This window comes from Cryptococcus depauperatus, chromosome 6, assembly GCF_001720195.1.
Source record: "Cryptococcus depauperatus CBS 7841 chromosome 6, complete sequence".
Classification (NCBI taxonomy): Eukaryota; Fungi; Basidiomycota; class Tremellomycetes; order Tremellales; family Cryptococcaceae; genus Cryptococcus; species Cryptococcus depauperatus.
The window spans coordinates 829,918-847,963 of NC_089473.1; the positions used below are offsets into that span (position 1 = coordinate 829,918).

The 18,046-nt window shown below is 45.8% G+C and overlaps 9 protein-coding genes across 9 annotated transcripts; 7 read left to right on the forward strand and 2 right to left on the reverse strand.

Moving 5' to 3' along the window:
• Window positions 1–1,421: 1,421 nt before the first annotated feature.
• On the forward strand, window positions 1,422–2,237 carry L203_105069 (uncharacterized protein; the record flags this gene model as incomplete). Its single annotated transcript, XM_066214442.1, has 4 exons — window positions 1,422–1,442; window positions 1,668–1,690; window positions 1,738–1,748; window positions 1,816–2,237. 4 exons carry the CDS (start codon window positions 1,422–1,424, stop codon window positions 2,235–2,237), a joined length of 477 nt encoding a protein of 158 aa, XP_066070539.1.
• A 394-nt stretch (window positions 2,238–2,631) lies between these two features.
• L203_105070 (uncharacterized protein) lies at window positions 2,632–2,943 on the forward strand (the record flags this gene model as incomplete). Its single annotated transcript, XM_066214443.1, has 1 exon — window positions 2,632–2,943. The coding sequence occupies one exon, from the start codon at window positions 2,632–2,634 to the stop codon at window positions 2,941–2,943; it is 312 nt and encodes a 103-aa protein (XP_066070540.1).
• Window positions 2,944–3,813: 870 nt separating this feature from the next.
• On the forward strand, window positions 3,814–4,578 carry L203_105071 (uncharacterized protein; the record flags this gene model as incomplete). Its single annotated transcript, XM_066214444.1, has 3 exons — window positions 3,814–3,972; window positions 4,029–4,257; window positions 4,325–4,578. 3 exons carry the CDS (start codon window positions 3,814–3,816, stop codon window positions 4,576–4,578), a joined length of 642 nt encoding a protein of 213 aa, XP_066070541.1.
• A 1,395-nt stretch (window positions 4,579–5,973) lies between these two features.
• Window positions 5,974–6,714, forward strand: L203_105072 (uncharacterized protein; the record flags this gene model as incomplete). The annotated part of the gene is made up of 4 exons (XM_066214445.1): window positions 5,974–6,069; window positions 6,123–6,138; window positions 6,319–6,339; window positions 6,398–6,714. The coding sequence occupies 4 exons, from the start codon at window positions 5,974–5,976 to the stop codon at window positions 6,712–6,714; spliced, it is 450 nt and encodes a 149-aa protein (XP_066070542.1).
• Window positions 6,715–8,283: 1,569 nt separating this feature from the next.
• On the forward strand, window positions 8,284–9,268 carry L203_105073 (uncharacterized protein; the record flags this gene model as incomplete). Its single annotated transcript, XM_066214446.1, has 3 exons — window positions 8,284–8,410; window positions 8,478–8,801; window positions 9,123–9,268. The coding sequence occupies 3 exons, from the start codon at window positions 8,284–8,286 to the stop codon at window positions 9,266–9,268; spliced, it is 597 nt and encodes a 198-aa protein (XP_066070543.1).
• Window positions 9,269–10,043: 775 nt separating this feature from the next.
• L203_105074 (uncharacterized protein) lies at window positions 10,044–10,694 on the reverse strand (the record flags this gene model as incomplete). Its single annotated transcript, XM_066214447.1, has 2 exons — window positions 10,044–10,498; window positions 10,565–10,694. The coding sequence occupies 2 exons, from the start codon at window positions 10,692–10,694 to the stop codon at window positions 10,044–10,046; spliced, it is 585 nt and encodes a 194-aa protein (XP_066070544.1).
• A 1,104-nt stretch (window positions 10,695–11,798) lies between these two features.
• On the forward strand, window positions 11,799–12,667 carry L203_105075 (uncharacterized protein; the record flags this gene model as incomplete). The annotated part of the gene is made up of 5 exons (XM_066214448.1): window positions 11,799–11,831; window positions 11,884–11,933; window positions 12,075–12,097; window positions 12,156–12,180; window positions 12,238–12,667. 5 exons carry the CDS (start codon window positions 11,799–11,801, stop codon window positions 12,665–12,667), a joined length of 561 nt encoding a protein of 186 aa, XP_066070545.1.
• Window positions 12,668–13,774: 1,107 nt separating this feature from the next.
• Window positions 13,775–14,524, forward strand: L203_105076 (uncharacterized protein; the record flags this gene model as incomplete). The annotated part of the gene is made up of 4 exons (XM_066214449.1): window positions 13,775–13,885; window positions 13,939–14,038; window positions 14,117–14,155; window positions 14,214–14,524. The coding sequence occupies 4 exons, from the start codon at window positions 13,775–13,777 to the stop codon at window positions 14,522–14,524; spliced, it is 561 nt and encodes a 186-aa protein (XP_066070546.1).
• A 1,696-nt stretch (window positions 14,525–16,220) lies between these two features.
• On the reverse strand, window positions 16,221–17,799 carry L203_105077 (uncharacterized protein; the record flags this gene model as incomplete). Its single annotated transcript, XM_066214450.1, has 6 exons — window positions 16,221–16,622; window positions 16,677–16,795; window positions 16,847–16,900; window positions 16,961–17,316; window positions 17,364–17,548; window positions 17,596–17,799. 6 exons carry the CDS (start codon window positions 17,797–17,799, stop codon window positions 16,221–16,223), a joined length of 1,320 nt encoding a protein of 439 aa, XP_066070547.1.
• Window positions 17,800–18,046: the final 247 nt, after the last annotated feature.

The following is an 18,046-nucleotide window of genomic DNA, read 5'->3' on the forward strand; positions in this document are numbered from 1 at the left end:
CACCGAGTAAAGTAACGGAGATGTGAGATGGAAGATCATTTGCTTTGCTGTGGTTATCTTTTCATTTTAGAGAAAAGTTTTTGTAAACGCCAGCATAGTTTGAATCTTCTTAATCAACATATTGTATTGTGTTCTTGATCATTCAGTCCACTACTGGGCATGGCAGTACCGTTGACCAAACACATATCTGCTGGCTCTTTCGTTAAAGAAACGTCTATGTGTTACAAAATCCCTTGGCAAGAAGCCTCATTACAACCCTCGAATCCCTTGTAAGCCTCCTGTTGATGACAGGGCCAGGACGATACTGTATCCAAAAAGAAACCTGTTTCAATAGCGAGCAATACATCAAACAGAGTAAGTGTCGGCTTGTCCGAAATTGGACAAATGAATGGCTTTTCTTGAGTCTCAGAGGAAAAGACATTGCCACTGAAAGGGGAATTTTTCATAAAAAGAGGCAGTGGTGACGCTTGTGCAGTCGCAAGAGCAGACCAAGGAGAATGGGACGGAATTGGGCAGGAGACCATCAACAGAATGGTAGATATGATATTTGGGCAAAGTAGTGTCAGGATGATGGATAGGGACGACTCGGGATAAGTGACACCATTGAGCCAACCTGGACCTGACCGAGAGGAGCAGAAGCCTCAAAGATATAACCAAGGACACTCCGTCTGTAGATCCCTAGAGAATGAATCTTGATGGGTGTTGTATTCTATTTTACATATTCAAACATAATTCAACTCGTCTCAAGGGCTCCTTGACCAGACCGAAGGCTAGTTCTCAATCGTGACAAACTGCTTCTGTTCTGAGACAAATAGTCCATCGTTCATAGGACGACTTCTTGCTCCAACTCATCCTATGCCTACTGGATGAGAACGAGTTTTCCAGCTCGTCGATGCTGTCGTGACATGGTGCATGATGTGTCATCTTCCCAGCACCGACTCTAGCCATGAGCGGAGTTGTACCATTCCTACGACAGGAAGTCTGATGTCAACGGAGTTGTTGCCATTCTAAACGACACATTCTCAGTTCCAAAGGAGATGACAGCTGTAGACGATTGTAATGTCTAGTCACACACTCGTTTCGACAGATATCTGCGTTAGATCCGGTGTTTTTACGATGAAAAGATCCACAAACCGACAGAGTGTACTTGCATGCCTTTTATCTGCCGCCAACAAAAGATGAGACACCAAGGACAGGCAATGTACGCTGTCGGTTACCAGTACCGATACTACGTCGGAGATTCCTCTCCTTTACCACCCAACACCTATTTCTAGCTCCATCGAGAACCAACGGTTATATAGCCAAGCACCAACAAGACATGTCCACCCACAACCATCTTTTGTCTGCGCTCTCTCTCGTAGCTTTCAACATTGACATTCCCGGTATATCCTCCGAGTGTATCTTTTATCCCACAGTCTCCAATGCCTCGTTCTCGCCGCTCAGTAAGTACATTATCCATACAGCGAGACTTGACGACTCAAACTCATCTTAATACCATTTCCCCTGGATAATACGACTCCTCAGACCCAGCGTTCTGGTAACAGTCGTCGCACCGCACTGAGCCCCCACCATTCATTCTACCAAACGATGGGACGGGTCAGTCGGCCACCCACGTTAACTAGACGGATGGCTCGTCCATGTGCAGTGCTGACAGTGTGCATTTACAGGTGGAAGCAGCACCGGTCCGGGAGTAACAGTCGGATTTACTGCAGCAGAATTATCTGGAGTAGAAAAAAGAAGAGCACAATGTAAGTTGATTCGGTAATGTTGCGTTGTGCGTCAAACAACCTCCTAACAAGTGTTTTGCTTTTCAAGCTAGAAAAAGCAGCCAGGATCATCGTCGTAGACAAAGACTTCTCGGAGAAAGCATCATCCAGTTCAAACGACAGAGGAGGGCTCTTATCGTTCAAATTTACGGAGAGGATGCTCAGGATGAGATCATAAGGAGTTATGGGCCTCCACTCGAGAATCTTGAAGATGAAGTAGCTAATCTCAAACAGCAAGTCCAAACGCTACAAGAAGCGCGAGACACAATGTATGCTGGAACGCAACCCGGCTCGCAATATAATTACGCTTCGGGTGCAAACGAATATGGTTTCGACAACACTCTTCCAGGTTCGTTCATACAGGAATCTGCTGAGGAGAATCTGTCCCAAGAAGACTGGGATAGAATCTCGCGAAATTGTGATACTGGTGCTGGGAATAACTCTGACTGGCCACCCTTTGGCTTCAGCTAAGTGGCAAAGCGAAAGCAGAGAGAGGATAAATGCCCATGTATAGGGTCGGACAGTTGAGAGATGAAGGGTATATAACGAAATGTATATACGTTATTCCTGACACGTACACCTTCTGACCCAAGCACACGGAACATGGGCCTATCTACTCTGTCGGACGAGTCCAATCCATAGGGAGGTCCACTACGAGCATGGCAGGTGGAACACATCTCCAAGGCTTTGATGCAAGACTGTTTCTTTGTAAGGTCAGATCAGAGTCGTGCTGATCCACCCACAGCCATATTCCTCTCTGCAGTCATATGACTTGCAACCATAAAGAGGTGTACCATCTACACCTTGAGCGAATGTGCAACCTTTCCCACTATCTACCTCCGGCCTCTTCTTCGACACGACGCCAATGGCCGCAGAAAGTGAGGTAGACTTGGAAAGTGAGGGTGGTCAGAGAAAAGTACCAACGCAGGTAGACGAAGAGTTGGATCTTGGTTATCAGTCCGTTCCCAGCTCTTATAACGGTGTGCCGTGTTTAGATGAAGAGTATGAAACGGAATTCGATAGGATCAGCGGAATGAAAGCTCCAGAAAGAACAGATGAAGAAAAGACGCTCCCAAGTAAGTCTGCTCTTTCACTTTCACCTTTCGGCAAGGATGAAACGCTCAGCGTCCATGTAAAGACAGGTTGCAATGCGTCAAACGTCGTCACAATAGGATGACGAATTCAAGCGATTGTTCAAGAATGGAACTTTGCTGATTATCATTAGAGCCTTGACAGGCAGAGTATTTGAGCTGGAGCTTGAAAGGTGAAACGTCGACGCTGGCAGTGGACCTATTGGGATCATGGCGAGGACAGGATCGTAGAAGGCTGGATACGGTGTATGCAGAGGAGTGGTAGAGTGAGTGGTCTGCCGCAGAAGCATCAGAGATATAAAAAGGACTGTTGTGGATAGATCCCAGAGAATGATTCTGATAGCTGTCGCAGCCTGTTCAGTTAGACACATCTTACTCGAGTACCTCTCGTTCCAACGCCTTCCGTCCAAAGCCCAAGAACCCATCCAGAACCCGGGTACTCTAGCCAAGAGCGGAGTCGTACTATTTCTACCACGAGAAGTCTGAGGTCAATGGAGTTACTGTCATTCTAAACGACGCATTCCCAGTCCCAAAGGAGATGACAGTTGTAGATGATTGCGGTGTTTAATGACAAACTCGATTCGATAGTGTTTGCGTCAAACTGGTGCTTTTACGGTCAAAAACATTCAGCTATCGATAGAGTGCTTGCATACCTTTTTTCCTGCCACCAACAAAAGAAGAGAAACCAAGAGCTGGAAATGTACGCTATCAGTTACCGATACCGATAAGATGTCGGAGATTCCTCTCCTTTACCACCCAAGACGTCTTTCAAGCTCCATCGATAGGACCCAACGTTGAGAAAATCAACTACCAACAGGACAAGCTGACCCACAACCATCTTTTATCTGCGCCTTCTGTTCCATTCATATCCCAGTGACGTTCTATCCGACAGCTGTGAACGTAGACATTCTTCTCCATCTATTCTCCAGAGTGCATCTTTCAACTTACAATCTCCAATGTCTAATCCCAGCGGTCTTTATGGCAACCCCGGGGACCCTGAGTATTATCCAGGACCCAATGATCATGATAGTCAAGCTACAGAACAGCACGCATTACCTTTCAGGCCACCTCCAGATGACCCATATGGACGATACTCTTATGCATATCCAAACACGGTGAGTACATTGTCGATACAGCCAAGCTTGAACAACTTAAGCTCATCTTAACGTAGCTTCCCCCGCAACAATGGAATACCCAGCAGTTCTCTAATATTGTCAATCAGGAGGAACTCTCCACTGCGCTTTATCCACAAGCATATGGGACAGGTCAGCCTCCCATCAACATTGATTGGACTACTTGGGAGCCCGGCAACACTGGTGATCAGCATGGACTTCCAGATGGAAGCAACGTCTCTACAGTAGAAACACAAGCATTATCTTACGGAGGAATAGGAGAAACAGGTGAGTTGGTTTGATAATGCTGCGTATTGCGTCAAACAACCTCCTGACAGTTGGTTTGCTTTGCAAGAGGGGGACATCTGTGAGAGTTGTCGTGAGGTAACGTCACAGGAGAGGAAAGGTTTACATGGTATGATCTTTGAGTTAGCAAGACAAAAGGAAATTCTCACCCAACAACTTGATGCAATGTTTGGGACTGCGAGTAAACAAGATACGGAGATACTTGGTCTCCGGTCTCAACGCACCAAGGATCAGGAAGAAATAGCCGAACTCAAAGAGCAAATCAGGGTGTTAAGCGGAAAAGAGAAAGCAAAGGAAGAATAGTTGTATATGTGTAGGGTCGGACAGCTGAGGGAAAAAAGTATATATAACGAAATGTATACAACGTTATTCTCGACAACAAAGACCATTCTCCTGTATCATTTACATAAAAAGAGCGAGAGACTACGCCATCCAAGTCAGCCCCGTCAAGGCGCTTCCTGTGGTGTACATGGTCGACCCAACGCAACGAGTATAGAGGGGATCTGTGTCAGGATGGTGGACAAGGAAATGATCGTAGAAGGCTGGATACTGTGTATGCAGAGGAGTGGTATAGTGGGTTGAACTGGGACCTGGCTGAAGGACGTAGAAGTTGTTGAAAATGCAGAAAGTAGAGTAAAAGAGAAATGACTTTCTATCTTCAAATATGAGAGAGTATATATATGATTAGTTCAACTATATACACTGCCAAAGGAGGTTAATTAACCATTGCGTAAGACGGTTAAATAACTTATTTTCAACCATTCAAACATAACTCAACTCGTCTCAAAGACTCCTTGACCAAACCGAAGGCTAGTTCTCAATTGTAACAAACTGCTTCTGTTCTGAGACGAATGTTCTATCATCCATAGGACGACTTCCTGTTCCAACTCATCCTATGCCTACTGGATAGAAAAGTTCTCCGGCTCGTCGTCGATGCTGCTGTTGTGGCATGGTGCATTGTCTTTCACCACCTCAGCGCCGACTCTATGTCGGAAACACAGCAAGTGAGGATGAAGGAGGGTGTGTGGCGGGCTGTCTACACGGTGGAGGAGAAGATGTATGTAAGGATAGACAACGCAGAGACACAACCCCAGGAATGAATCTAGCTTTCTGTCTCTATACATCCTAACCTAACTATCAAGTAGTATCCAGTCCCACCGGCATAAGCACTGTAACCACCCGAGTGACCTAGTCTTGACACTCTAGCCAAGAGCGGAGTTGTTCCATTCCTACCACGAGAAGTCTATGGTCAACGGAGTTGCTGCCATTCTAAACGACACATTCCCAGTCCCAAAGGAGATCACGGCTGCAGACGATTGCGGTGTTTGATAACAAACTCGATTCGATAATCTTTGCGTCAAACTGCTACTTTTACAATGAAAAGAGTCACAAATCGACAGAGTACTTGCATACCTTTTTCCCTGACACCAACAAAAGAAGAGACACCAAGAATTGACAAATGGACGCTGTCAATTCTGGCCTTCCAGTGATTAGCAACGATGCCATGTCGTAGAAGGCTCTCTCCTTTACCACCCAGGACTTCTTTCAGGCTCCATCGAGAACCAACGTCTATATAGCCAAGCACCAACAAGACATATCCACCCACAACCATCTTCTATCAGTGTCCTCTCTCGCAGCTTTCAACGTCGACATTCTCCGTATCTTCTCCAGAGTGTATCTCTCCGCTCACAGCTTCCAATGCCAAAAGAAGGTAGTACAAAACCCCGTGGTCCAGGCCGCCCTAAGGGTTCTAGAAATAAAGAAAAACAACCCACTGCTACAGGTTCAAGCTCGGTGAGTACATCTTCCCTACAGCCAGACCTGGATAGCTCAGACACATCTTAAAGTTGAGTCGCTTGGAAGGTGAAGCCACTTCGTCGCAGCGTTCTGAGATGCCGTCGCAGTACGAGAGGTCCACACAACGCCTTGCACCAACCCTCATGGGGAGCAACCCGACGTATGACCCGTTCGAGTGGAGTAATGAACAGCCTGCACATACAAGTAAGCACAACACTGGTTCGAAAGCACCAAAAGAACGAAAAGACCCAAAAACGAGAAAACCAAGTGAGTTGATTGGGCAATGGTGCGTATTGCGCCAAACAGCCTCCTAACAAGTGTCTAGATCCGAAAGATTGGGACAGAAATCGTAGTGTAGTGACTGGATGCTCGAATAGAGACCAGACTGAAACAGATCCCAATTACGGAGCGTATCCCAACAATTACGATCCAGCACTGCTTGGTATGTTGGGTCATGGCTTTACTCAAGATACCTATCCTCCAAATTCAAGTGCGTTTATGGATCCAAACCAACCTCCATTGGAGTATTATCAATATGATCCGAGTCAACAGGAATCGGCTGACCTCACCCAATACGATCCAGAATTCTCCTTCAATGACGTTCAATGGGACCCAAACTATCTTCCTGAACAGTATAGATAAAGAGAGCGAGAGACTACGCCATCCAAGCCAGCCCCGTCAAGGCGCTTCCTGTGGTGTGCATGGTCGACCCAACACAACGAGTAGAGGAGGAGGTCTGGTAGAGAGAGAGAGAGCATAGCATAGTTTGATATCCGTCCATACTTGCCCGTCATGAACAGTTGACTTGAACATGTTGGTGGCCGTTGTAGATGCTCGAGAGGTAGTGTTGGTGTCTATGGATGTATGGATGGGGTGGCTATATGCTGGCTGTTGGCTGTTGGCTGTATTTATTCAAGATGAGACGCTTCAGTGGTTTGTGTTGTATCATCCAACGTGAGTATCTTCCATGAGCACGCCATTGGGAGGCTATCGCAGCGAGGCTTCTCTGGAACGATGGACCAACCGTTATACCTTGCATTCTACCACTATCATCCAACCATCCCGACGCTTGTTCCCAGCTCCAAACTCGGAGGCAACTTGTCAGGATGTTGTACAAGGTGCGGATAAAAGTACACAGCATACTGTATATGTTGAGGAAATGGTATAGTGGGCTGTGTTGTGATTGGACGGTGCAGCTGGTTACTCTTTAGCCCATGTAAGGCGGTAAAGAGAACCAGAGACAAAGACCTGTCTATATATATGATAACTAAGTACAGCTTTAGGGATGTGACACATGTGTAGAGCGGGATATGTATCATAGTGTTTCCTCAGCACATTGTTCTCGACAGGTTGAACTAGAACCTGGCTGAAGGACGTAGAGCAAAAAAGATATAAGGAAGGGATTTTGGTTCATAGTTGCGCAGGGAATGAATCTGATAGCTGCCTTCATCTATCTGAGATAGATATTCCTAGATAATCCACTCGTCCCAAGGACTCCCAGACCAAGCCTGAGATTAATCTCTCTCCTGACAGTAATCTCTTTTGGGACTGAGAATGCGTCGTTTTGAGTGGCAAGAACTCAGTGGAATCCAGACAACCCGTGGTGGAAATGGTATAACTCGGCTCCTGGCTAAAATCGACGTTGGGATGGTGAAAGACGATGCACCATTGTTAGGATTTTGGATTGATTTTCGGGCTCTGAACTGGAGGCGTTAGAACGAGAGATAGCTTCGCCAAGAGGTACTTATCTAGAATAGACAAAGACAGCTATCAGATTTCTTCTCTGGAGACTTACGAATCATGCGTCCTTCTTTGTATCCTTGTTTCTGTGTCCTCCAGCCAGGTCTCAGCTGAACCAGCTCTGCCATGTTCGACGCATACACAATATCTTGTACTCTCCTGGCCGTCCTCTGTCCATGATTCTGAGAGAGAATCTGCTACCTTTTTTTCCGCCACCAACAAAAGAAGAAAACCAAGGATAGGCAATGTACGCTGCCGGCTACCAGTATCGATACTACGTCGAAGATTCCTCTCCTTTATTACCCAACACTTATTTCAAGCTCCTTCCATGAGAACCAACGTCTATATAGCCAAGCACCGACAAGACATGTTGATCCACAACTGTTTTTCATCTGCGTACAGTCTCGCAACTTTCAACGTGGACGTTCTCCATATATTCTGCAGAGTGTATCTGTCATCCCACAGTCTGCAATGCCTCCTCGCCGTCCCAAAAGCGGCTCTAATGCTCCTGAAAGACTTCTATGCGCCGATAATGAAAGCCAAAGTGCAGCTGGAAATACAACAGACGATGTGAGAAAAGAGAGAAATAGGCAATTACGTAAGTTGAATCGTTAATGTTGCGTTTTGTGTCAAGCAACCTCCTGACAAGTGTTTTGCTTTGCAAGATGTGGCATCCTCTGCGAGAAGTTATAAAAAACGTATGGATGAGCTGAGAGACTCGAGAGATAAGATTGCCACTTTAGAACTGCAAGTCAAGGCTCTCTCTCATCCTGATGAGAGTCTTGTCAATAGTCTAGTTCAGACGATAAACGATCTCATGTCTAAACTCAAAGAGAGTAGAGCAGAAACAGCCCGTTACAAAGCGAGACTCGACAGAAGTAAAATACTAAACGCTGAACTCCGCGACAGTTCAACAAAAAGTGCCCAAACCCAAGAAACAAACGTCGAACCCATCCCAAGCATCGTTCAACCTACAACGCCATACGGCTGTCAGAAACACAGCAAGCAAGGATGGTGGAGGTTGTGTGTTGGGTTGGATACACTGGACAGGAGAAGATGTATATAAGGATAGACAACCCAGAGACACAACCCCAGAGAATGAATCTAGCTTTCTGTCTCTATATATCATATCCTAACTACTAAGTAGTATCTCGTCCCAAGGGCATAACCACTGTAACCACCCGAGTGACCCAGTCTTGACAACGGCTGGCAACCTGGCATGGATACTGAAAATTCGTTTGATGAATCTCTATATAAAATTCCTAGTGAATATGATACCTTTACAGTCTCAAGGGCGTCCATGTATTCAGTTCAGCCTTTGTCAAGGCCTGATAGAATCGATTGGAACCGACAGGCGTGGGAAAGTTTCCCCGCTCAAGGTAATTCACAACACGGCGTCTTCGAGAGTTACTGGGATCCAGTTAATTTTCCTGGACAGCCTGGATATACAGAATGACAGAATATTGTCAGGATGATGGCAGAGAAAGGTCAGTCGAGCTGAGGGCTATATGTGTGGCTTGTAAATGGATACAGTTGAATCAATCTGGACGTGGCGAAGATGAGCAGAAGCTGGAAAGATATAACGAAGGACTCATCATCCATATATTCCAGCGTTTCAGTCTGATAGCTGCCTTTGTTTATTCTACATACATACTCTCAGATAATTCAACTCGTCCCAATGACGACTTGAACAAGCCTAAGATTAACCCTTCTCCTGGCACTAGCTCGGACGAGAGCAGTGTGGGAGTGCGAGTGTATGTGGGTACGACCAAAGCTACTATAGACTCGATCCGACCTTTTCTTTTGTATGGCGCTTGGAACATGGAAAAGCTTGGGATGTTGGCTGATGGACGATGGCGAGTGTTGGTGAAAGACATCATCTCAATCTCAGATGTGACGGGAGAAAACCATGGACATGGTGAGAATGGCTTGCGTCTAGGGTTCTATCGTACAGCTTGGTTTCTGTATCGGTAAGCCACTATTGATCGACGTAGAGGTAGTTGTGTACGACGGTGAGCATTGTCGAAAAGTGGCAGGTTGGTACCATTGATAAATGCAGAAAGTAGAATAAAAGAGAGATGCATCTTTATCGTATAATATGTGACAGTATATATATGGTAAGTCCAACTATATACACTGCCAAAGGAGGTTAATTAACCATTCTACGCAATGGTTATATAACTTATCTTCAACAATTACAATATTCATTCTCTCCGCTTTCTCTTTACCACTTAGAACAAGACAAAGGGTGATCCGCCGGGGTTTTGTCCATCCTCAGCCGCTATATCGTTGTCTTTAAGGAATTCAGTCCACGTTTTTAGGTACGAATCATTCCCACCAGACACCGGTCGAGACGAACCTATATCCATACTCGCATCTTGGCCTGGAGGAATGGCATCCTCGCCATATGGATTTGGACCGGAAACACCATCCTCTTGCTCGCTACGTTGCGTTCCGGAATTCACTGTCGCCTCTGTTCCTTCTAGCATTCGGATGCAGCTTTTGAAATGAGTTATTCTAGCTCTACGCTTCTCAGGTCTGTATCTGAAGCACTCTGACATGGTATCTGGAATATCGTCTCCATAAATTCGATCGATGAGTGTCCACATGTGTTGTTCCAGACCGCTGGCCTCTTCTTCTTCTTGACGTCTTTTATTGTCACGATGTTTCTTGCCGGCTTTCCTAACTGGCAAAGCAAAGCACTCGTTAGGAGTTGCTGAACGCAAACCGCAACATGACCCAATCAACTTACCTTGAGCGTATCTTTTATTGTCTTTTGCTTTAGGCGCTACCGTCACAGGGATCGAGCTTGGACTGGAAGGTCCTCCCAGACTGACAAAATGCTGGGATGGATCATTTGAACGTCCCGAGGGAAGCGACATGAAGGTGAGTTTGAGCTCAAGTTTGGGAGTATAGACAATGTACTCACCGAACTTGCACTTGCAAAAGTGGTTTGGCTATTTGGGTCATGTAGAGGTGGTGCCAAAGTGCTTGGTGGGTATAATGAGTACTGTGCCAAGTCACTGCCACGGTATGAAGGGCTTCCAGCTCTCAACGGTAGTTGGTGGTGATGGAAACGAGGAAGCGACATTGGAGATGGTGAGCTGAAGTTGCACTCTGGAAAATAGACAGAGGATGTCAACCTTCAAAGCTGCGAGGTAGAACGCCACTGGGATATGGATGAGAACAAAAGACACAGATAAAAGATTGCTGCGACTCGGCTTGTCTTGTCGGTAGTTGACAATATAGATGTTGCATCTCATGGATGGAACTGAAAGAAGTCGTGAGTGATAAAGGAGAGGGAAATGGCCAGGACTTTGGATGGGTTCTACGGCTTCCAACTGAAGGCCTTCGGCGTTGACTGGCGTTGGAATATGTACCTAATATAGACTGCGACAGGTATCAGATACATTCGCTGTGATCTATCCACAACAGTCCTTCTTTATATCTGTCACACTTCTACCACCGTCAACCCAGCGTACCATTCCTCTGCGTACACCGTATCCAGCCTTCTACGATCCTCTCCTAGCCATCATCCTAACCCTAACCCAGGTGATTGTGGTGTCTAATAATACACTCGTTTCGATGGATATCTGCGTCAGATTCAGTATTCTTACGATTAATACATTCACCAATGGATAAAGTATTTGCATACCTTTTCTCCGCCACCAACAAAAGAAGAAAACCAAGAATAGACAATGTACCCTCCTGGTTACCAGTACCCGTACGATGTCGGAGAAATATCTCCTTTATCACCCAACACTTATTTCAAACTCCGTCCATGAGATGCATTGTTTATATAGCCAAGTACCGACAAGACATGTCAACCCACGTCCATCTTTTATCTGTGCTCTATCCCGCAGCTTTGAACGCAGACACCGTCCGTATATCCTCCACAGTGTATCCTTCATCCACAATCTCTAATGCCACCTCGCGATTCCCCAAGGGGCTCTAATCATCCTAAAAGACCTCCATGCGCCGATGATATGTCCCAATCTTTTTCTGCAGGTCCAAGTTTGGTGAGTACAGTGTCGATACAGCCAGACGTAATCACTCATACTCATCTCGAAGGAACTTTCCGGGTATAATACGATGGGTGATCAGTCGCAGCAACCCGCGGAGTTACAATCCCTTTTATCAATGGGCCTGGCGAATCCGGGGATTCCCTACGACAACTCGACTGATGCCATGCTCACCGACGCTCAGCTTAGAATCCCAATTGAAAGCTTCTCGTTTTCAGGAGAAACACAAGAATTATCTAGTCGGGGTAGAAAGAGAGCTCGAGGTAAGTTGATTTTGTAATGTTGCGTTTTGCGTTAAACAACCTTCTAACAAGTGTTTAGCTCAGCAAGATAATGGAGCCTCTACGTAGGTTTGTCGATGTCAGAGCACAGCTAAGAGGAACAGTGTCGACGATAAGCTCAGCTTTGTAACAGAGCAAGTTATTGATCTCCTCAAAAGATGTCAGGTTGCGGAGAATACTGTTTGTACTCAAAATAGAGTGCTAACTGATCTCTGGTCTCGACTCAGCCGCAGTGAAGCAAGAACCGCTAAACTCGAAGAAACAAAAGCTTACCTCATTGAAATCATCAATCAACTCAGAAGGCCATCCGGCTTGCAAGGTAACATGAATCCTGGAATCCCGTCTGCTGGTTTTTCGACTCAAAATCGTATTCAAGATGGCACTCTTTCAGGCTCGAATGCGCCTACGAATCCAGATACATGGGGAAACCTTCCACTGGGGTTTGATGAAAATAGTATGGACCTACAAGAGTTCAATGGTGATTCCGCTCAATGTTCTCTCAATGATCCACGCATCTTCGACTTTGGGAGTTGCTGTCCGGAAGGAGGTTAGCCTTGGGCTTGGTCAAGTCGTCCTTGGGACTTGTTGACTTATGTCCGAGTATGTATCTAGAATCGACTCAAAAAGATATCACTATTCATTCTCCAGGGAAACTATCAACAGCAGTGTCAGACCACTCAACTTGTGTATTAGGTTTCGTTGGTGAGTAACGGATATGGATGGTTGGAGGACAAGGATATATAAAGAGCAGATTCATGCCATAGATCCTCTAGCGAATGGATATTAACTAGCTGTCCAATCATGAACTTAGTAATACCGTCCCAAGCAATTCTAGTACACCAACGCAATACTGACAAGCAGGTCCTTCGTTATATCTTCTCGGGTTTTGTGCCATAACGTTGGAATTATTGGATGGGATATAGGCAAACAATAGGAATGCAACTCGGATTGCATTAGGGTGACCTTTTGTCAGAAACACAGCAAGTGAGGATGGAGGAGGGTGCGTGTCGTGCTGTCTACACTGTGGAGGAGAAGATGTATATAAGGATAGACAACGCAGAGACACAACCCCAGGAATGAATCTAGCTTTCTGTCTCTATATATCCTAACCTAACTATCAAGTAGTATCCAGTCCCACCGGCATAAGCACTGTAACCACCCGAGTGACCTAGTCTTGACACTCTAGCCAAGAGCGGAGTTGTTCCATTCCTACCACGAGAAGTCCAAGGTCAACGGAGTAGCTGCCATTCTAAACAACACATTCTCAGTCCCAAAGGAAATCACGGCTGCAGACGATGGCGGTGTTTGATAACAAACTCGAATCGATAATCTTTGCGTCAAACTGCTACTTTTACAATGAAAAGAGTCACAAATCGACAGAGTACTTGCATGCTTCTCATCTGCTGCCAACAAAAGAAGAAAACCAAGGAAAGGCAATGTAGGCCGCCGGCTACCAGTACCGATACTGCGTCGGAGATTCCTCTCCTTTATCACCCAACATTCATTTCAAGCTCCATCGAGAACCGACGTCTATATAGCCAAGCACCGACAAGACATGTCCACCCATAACCATCTTTTATCTGTGTACAATCTCGCAGCTTTCAACATAGACATTCTCCGTATATTCTCCAGAGTGTATCTTTTATCTCACAGTCTCCAATGCCAGAAAAAGATAGTACAGAACGCCCTCGTCGAGGCCGCCCTAAGGGTTCTAGAAATAGAAAACCACGCAAACCTCAAACCCAAACCACTGCTACAGGTTCAAGCTCGGTGAGTACATCTTCCCTACAGCCAGACCTGGATAGCTCAGACACATCTTGAAGTCGAGTCGCCCGAAAGGTGAAGACGCTTCGTCGCAGCGTTCTGAGATACCGTCGCAGGACGAGAGCTCCACACAACTCCGTGCATTAACCCCCCTGAAGCGTAAGTCGAGGTATGACCCGTTCAAGTGGAGTAATGAGCAGGGTGAATATACGGATGATGACAACATCCAGTGGGAAGAAACACAAAAACCATCTTACAGAGGAAGGAGAAAACCAGGTGAGTTGATTGGGCAATGGTGCGTATTGCGCCAAACAGCCTCCTAACAAGTGTCTAGATCCGACAGATTGGGACAGCAAACGTGGTGGAACGATTGGATGCTCGGTTGGAGGCCAGACTGGAGCAGAAGGAACCAATTCCGAAGCGCAACCCAACACTTTTGATCCAGCACAGCCTGGCATTTCTAATTATGGCTCTACTCGAAATGACTGTCCTACAGATTCACGTGCGCTTATGAATCCAAACCAACATTCATCGGTGGATCAAAATGCCCAGAATCAACAGGAATCGGCTGGCACTACTCAATACAATTCAAAAGTCTGCTTCGGTGACGTTCGCTGGAACCCACACGATCCTCTTGAACAGTAAAGGTAAAGAGAGCGAGAGACTACGCCATCCAAACCAGCCCCGTCAAGGCGCTTCTCGTGGTGTGCATGGTCGACCCAACGCAACGAGTAGAGGAGGAGGTCTGGTAGAGAGAGTGAGAGCATAGCATAGTTTGATATCCGTCCATACTTGCCCGTCATGAACAGTTGACTTGAACATGTTGGTGGCCGTTGTAGATGCTCGAGAGGTAGTGTTGGTGTCTATGGGTGTATGGATGGGGTGGCTATACGTTGGCTGTTGGCTGTTGGCTGTATCTATTCAAGATGAGACGCTTCAGTGGTTTGTGTTGTATCATCCAACGTGGGTATCTGTCACCATTGGGGTGTTCTGGGGGGCTTCCTAGTGACGACTTGTAATAACCAACTCTTAAGACAGCTAATTAATATTCATTCCCTAGAGGATCTATGGAATGAATCTACTCTTTATATATCTTTATCCTCAGACCATCCAATATACGTGACTCACCATCAACACAGGGTACACCAGTTGAGTGTTCTGACAGTATGGTGGTGGTGTGAAGCAATTGACTGGAGAGGATAAATCGAAATTGGTAGAAGCCTTAAATACATGGGTTGCATTTAGAAGACCAAAACAACAGAGGGTTGTAAGTCTGCTCTTTCACCTTCCGGCAAGGACGCAAAGCTTACCAGCTGTGTAAAGGTAATCACAGAGGCAAAGAGTCTAGTAGAAGGAAGAGTGGTTTTACTAGAATCTTGAAGTTTAGAATTAGAGACTTGGAGTCTGAAAATGCAACTTTGAGAAGACGATTATCTGAGCTGGAGAGTGGAGATTTAAACAGCAACGCGGAGAGTGGAATATGGGGAAATCGGAGAATCTATGACTATTCCAATACACAGAGGTAATTCAAGAAAGGTGAGCAACGTAATTCTAAACGTATTGCTGCGTTCAATGGCCAACTGTAATAGCAAAGATAGCGAGTGGTGATTCACAGCTCTGAATTGCGGAGAAGAAAACATGTCTGTTGTCGAAAACACTTTGCGTCTGGGAAGCAGCTTTGGGAGAGTCTCTGGGGATTGTGGAAAGAAAAGGTGAGACGGTGCATGCCGAGGTGAGACGGTTGGGTGACGGCGGTAGAATCAAGATACAAGGAGGACGTGTCTATAGCTCTCAGAGAATGAATCTAAATCGCTGTCTTCTACTCCAGCTACACACTCCTCATCCAAGCCAATCTTGTCTCTACGTCTCAGGTCCAAAGTTCCAAGTCACAACCTACGTCTTGACAGTCTTATCCATTGCTGGCAGCCAGTCTCAATACTGTCACATTGCGGTACCAAGGATTTTGTATATTGCACGACTTGAATAGGTCAATGAGCAAACTGTCGACACCTTTCAGAGTAGTTCTGTGTCGAAGGAAAGACATTGTAGGATCCGCTGTAGTCATAAGTACAGCAATCATGCATGCATTGCATAGTGAAACGTTCAAAAAAAATGTTCATGTCCTTTTACACCTCGTTAAATTGGTGGGTTTAGCATTTGCGATAGAGTGCGTGATCAGGTGCAGTGAGAGACTCGCTCGAGTAGAACCGTTTGCTTCTATATCTGTATCATCCTGATCAACATTGTTGTCTATCCAGGCCCAATCCCGCTCAACAGTTTGAGCTGCAGAGAGTGAGACACCGTATCGGAGTGATCAAGGCGACCCCATCCAAGCATCTCTTCACAAAACTCCTCTCTCATAATTTGCAAAGGCCATGCCCATGGCTACAGAAGCCATGGCGCAGGTTGCTGATAGGATGAAAAATATGTTTCCTTCTTTGGACTCTTTGTTGCCACTGAGCCAATGCTGTAAGGGAAGGAAAGCAACACCCATACAGAAAGTCAGTATCCAATTGACTGCCAGGCCAAGACTCCCGGCTGCAGTTACGGCACGTTTGAGCATGACCTCTGGCAAAACAACCCAAGTGACAGGGCCAAGTCCAACAGAAAAGGCAGTCACAAAGAACATTAAAGCGATGATGGAAAGTGAAGGAGCGTCCGAATTGATGCCAACAGCCAGCAATAGGGCAGAGAAACACATGATTGCTGTGGGATAGACAAGGAAGACTTTGCTGCCAAATTTCTATAGCAAACAAACGTTGGTTACAGCTGCAAGATATGAAAAGGGCGGCCTTACCTCAATCACAAAGGCCGGAACTATGGTTATCGGAATCTTGATCATGACAACGAAAAGAGCCATCAACTGTGCTCTATTTCCAAAGACTGGAGTCAGTATACGGGTTGAAAAGTACATGACTAGACTCGGCATCAGCGTAAAACTTGACAAATGGTGGCATGTCAACTTGCCTGGAGCAACACCGCAGATTTGTTGAGAGATTTGAGTCGAGAGCACAACTAGGACTTGGCATACAGTGTCAGTTGATAGTGTAACCATCCTTCACTGCGAATAATTTTACCCACATCCTTTGTATACACTAGAGTCTCGTGAGAGGAGAAGCTCTTTGATACTCATTGGCTTTTCTTTTGGTCCGTTCAACAAAGGCTCCTCTTCGCCCTCTTCCTCCACCGTTCTCTCCTGGACTAGTAGGCTAGCACATAGCTGGAAAATGGCGATAGCAAAAGCTACAACGAAAATATACCTCCATTTGGCGGGTTTTGCAAACGGAAAAGACAGAGATTGGGCGATGAGCATGCCCATGACGATGAAAACTTGATTCATAATGCCCAACGACCGTGTTATTGAAGAAGGCGCAATTTCGGCCAGAAACACGGGCACTGTCACTGTCGATAGCCCGCATCCAATGCCCACTATGATACTAGCAGCAAATCAGCTAGAGAATCCAACTGCAGTGTATTTACCCACCGACCAAAGGCCATAAAGCCTATACTATTTGCTAATGCTATTTGAGCGGAACCCACTGAGACTATGATGGCGGAACAACGTAATGTTCCAGCTTTGCCAAGCCTCCCAGTCACTATATTGGATGATAGAGATCCGAGGAGTCCTCCCAGCGTGAGTATCGATACAACTAGCCCAAACTGTGCTGACTAGCAAAACACATCAGCTCAAGTCTGAGTACCGTCGGCGAACTCACAGTCATTGGTATACAATCCTTTAGCAACTTGTTTTTAGCTTCAAAAGATCCATCGTGCTGTATTCCGTTGCAAGTCACTGTCTGTTGTATACCGTTCAAACTGGTGATTGCGAAACCATATTGCATGGTATGGAGAGCCGCCCAACAAGCTGTGAGGGCTACTTTCACCGACAGCTTTGCCGCTAAAAGAGCGGAAAGTACCATCTTGGGGTATTTATAGACAACTTGAAGATACAATACAACTATCTATATATTTAAAAGCAATCTGATAAAATGGAAATGGAAATGACGACTGGTAGTGGAAGTACTGTTCCTAATATCGGCAATCGCCGCTCAAGGGAACCGGCACATTGGTGCCGGTGATGAACCCGGAACTGGATGCCGAAAGACCATCAAGACTTGGAAAAATTCACTTTTTAAAGAATCAGAGGTCAAAAGATATCTTTATATG